Source organism: Clupea harengus, chromosome 6 (assembly GCF_900700415.2).
Source record: "Clupea harengus chromosome 6, Ch_v2.0.2, whole genome shotgun sequence".
NCBI classification, from domain to species: Eukaryota; Metazoa; Chordata; class Actinopteri; order Clupeiformes; family Clupeidae; genus Clupea; species Clupea harengus.
The window spans coordinates 379,145-381,644 of record NC_045157.1 but is presented as its reverse complement, the minus strand read 5'-3'; the positions used below and the strand labels follow the sequence as shown (position 1 = coordinate 381,644).

The window sequence follows — 2,500 nt, the reverse complement described above, 5'->3', positions numbered from 1 at the left end:
GGATTATCGATGAATAACATTACATTCTGACGTGCTAAGGTAGTTGTTGTGAACTTGCCATTGTTAGCTTCAGTTTTATGGCTCCATAAACAGCGAAAATAGCTTTTTGCTTTGTGAGACGTCTAAAATGTTCTTCCAAAATCCGGGTAACATTTGCAGTTTTTTCCTGAATGAATAAATATCTTGAACTGACATATTCTTCAAGGTGTCTACAAATTGTGCGTGACGTGATGCGATACTACTTCAAAAATAAAGGCCTTCTACCCAATGAGTTGCGCAAACACTGTGGAGATACTAAAACAGCGCCTTGACAAGCAGTGGAGCACTGCGTGGACACTGATGCGTTGCATCGTAATGTGCATCTGACCCTTAAATAGAACGTTACAGACCTCTCACGGCCTAAATGTCAGATCTTTAACTTAGCTAATTGAGATACTGGTCGTTTATTGGTATATTCAGTAGTAGTTTCGCACAATTCCAAACTGAAAGCTTGCTAGATAACTTTTACTTTTTAGGAGATCCGTTATTAACAACGACTACAGGTGCTCGAACAACATTACACACATACGTTTTATTGATGCTGTCATTATGCATTATTACATAAGAAGAGTACGTCAGCTATCAAATAATTCCTCCGTTCTGTCTTTAAAACAAGTGCCCTCACGCTTACATTTTGATTGATTTTGGTTTTATTTGAGTGATTTTGGAAGTCAAAACACTAGCGACCTCAATTTGCACTATAACTGTTGTGTTGGTGAAGGGGGAAAAAATGGTCCATAGAATTCACAATTATGCCACTGTATTTGAAAATGTTTTATGGGATGGTCTGAACTAAATTGGCACATTATACCTCCCGAAAGGTCCTAAATGTTGTTTTGACAACTTGACATGTTTAATGTCATTATTTTTTTTTAAATAACTAGTATTTGGATTGGATTTATGACCCCTTGTCCTTTTTTGCACTGTATAGGAGCGACCCCCATCAAGTTGTTGGAAGTAACTAAGTACGTTTTTTGTGTACTTTTTACTTTTATTTATATTTACTTAAGTATATTTTAAATGAACTACTTTTTACTTTTACTTGAGTAGATTTTTAGAGGCGTAACTTTACTTGTACTTAAGTTAAATGTTATCAAAGTAAAAGGTACTTTTACTTGAGTCGAATATTTCAGTACTTTTTCCACCTCTGGCTTCAGGACTGAAAATACAGGGTATTAATTTATTACATTCGTTTAGTGTCGTCATACACTGGCATCTGAAACCGAGTAAAAATGCAAATGTTAGAAAGTACCAGTTGCATTTGACTTCACACACAAATTCAAAGAGCTACATATAGTTAGCTCTGCTGAGTTGGTCTGCAGGACGCAAGTTCCTTTCCAGGACAGCTCCAAAACTCAATATGGCTGCTGCGTGTGGAATGAGTTAAGTTTGTTCAATAGCCTAATTGTGGTCCTGATGGATTTTTTCATCTCCAGTCGATGTTAATGGAATGCCTTGCGGCGTGTGTTTGGAAAAATGCGCACACAGAAAGAGAGAGAGGGGGGGGAGGGAGAGGGAGAGGGGGAGAGAAAGAGAGAGAGAGAGGGGAAGGGAAGGGGGAGAGAGAGGGGAGGGGGAAGGGGGAGAGAGAGGGGGGGCAGAGAGAGAGAGAGAGAGGGGGGGGAGGGAGAGAGAGAGAGGGGGGGGAGGGAGAGAGAGAGGGGGGGGAGGGAGAGGAGAGAGGGGGGGGGGGAGAGAGGGGGGGGGGAGGGAGGAGGAGAGAGGGGGGGAGAGAGAGGGGGGGGAGGGGGAGAGAGAGGGGGGGGGAGAGAGCTCTCATCACACTGACACATTTCTAAGATGACGATACTTACAACAGATAGCAGCACACCGCCGTCAGCACGAGCATGGTAACAATAACTCTGAGAGAGAGAGAGAGAGGGACAGAAAAAGAGAGAGAGAGAGGGACAGAAAGAGAGAGAGAGAGAGAGAGAGAGAGAGAGAGGAGAGGAGGGAGAGAAATATCGCGTTCGTTAATACAATTAAACAAATACCGTAAGTCTCACCGGCCGCCAGATGTTCTACTAACTACGGCAGGCATTACGGGTCCAGGCAGTGCGCGTTCAACACGTCTGGCGGAGAAAACAGGAACATGAAGGAGCGATCATTTCCATCCGCGAGAACTTCCAAGTCCCACCTGACACGGGCACGGGACCAGCCATTGCCCTTACACACAGAGGTCTAACACCCACACCGCCACTCCATACAACTGCCTTCTCCTGCCGCTAAGATTGGTTTTAAATTAAAAAGTATAGATGACAAATGGGTCTGCTGACTGTATGTCGGTACTCGAGTAGCGCACGGTCAATCGACGACTGAAAAAGAGAAAAGGCTTCAGCTAAGGTCGGTCACGTTACTGAAACAGTGGTAAACTTCATCCATGGAAACACGACACCAGTCTTCCCTCGGTGTACATTTCATCAAGCATATTACCAACAGCAGAAATACTTTTTAAGCCAAC

At 43.5% G+C, this 2,500-nt stretch overlaps 1 protein-coding gene across 1 annotated transcript in view; it reads right to left on the bottom strand.

The window, feature by feature from the left end:
• LOC116220839 (V-type proton ATPase subunit e 1-like) overlaps positions 1 to 2,201 on the bottom strand; it is a 7,486-nt gene extending 5,285 nt beyond the window's left edge. The window contains exons 1-2 of the mRNA XM_042707956.1: positions 2,177 to 2,201; positions 1,854 to 1,899 (exon numbers count right to left, since the gene is read on the bottom strand). Coding sequence (XP_042563890.1) covers positions 1,854 to 1,899; positions 2,177 to 2,201 — 71 coding nt within the window. The remainder of the gene's footprint in view (positions 1 to 1,853; positions 1,900 to 2,176) is intronic.
• Between the last annotated feature and the right edge of the window lie 299 nt (positions 2,202 to 2,500).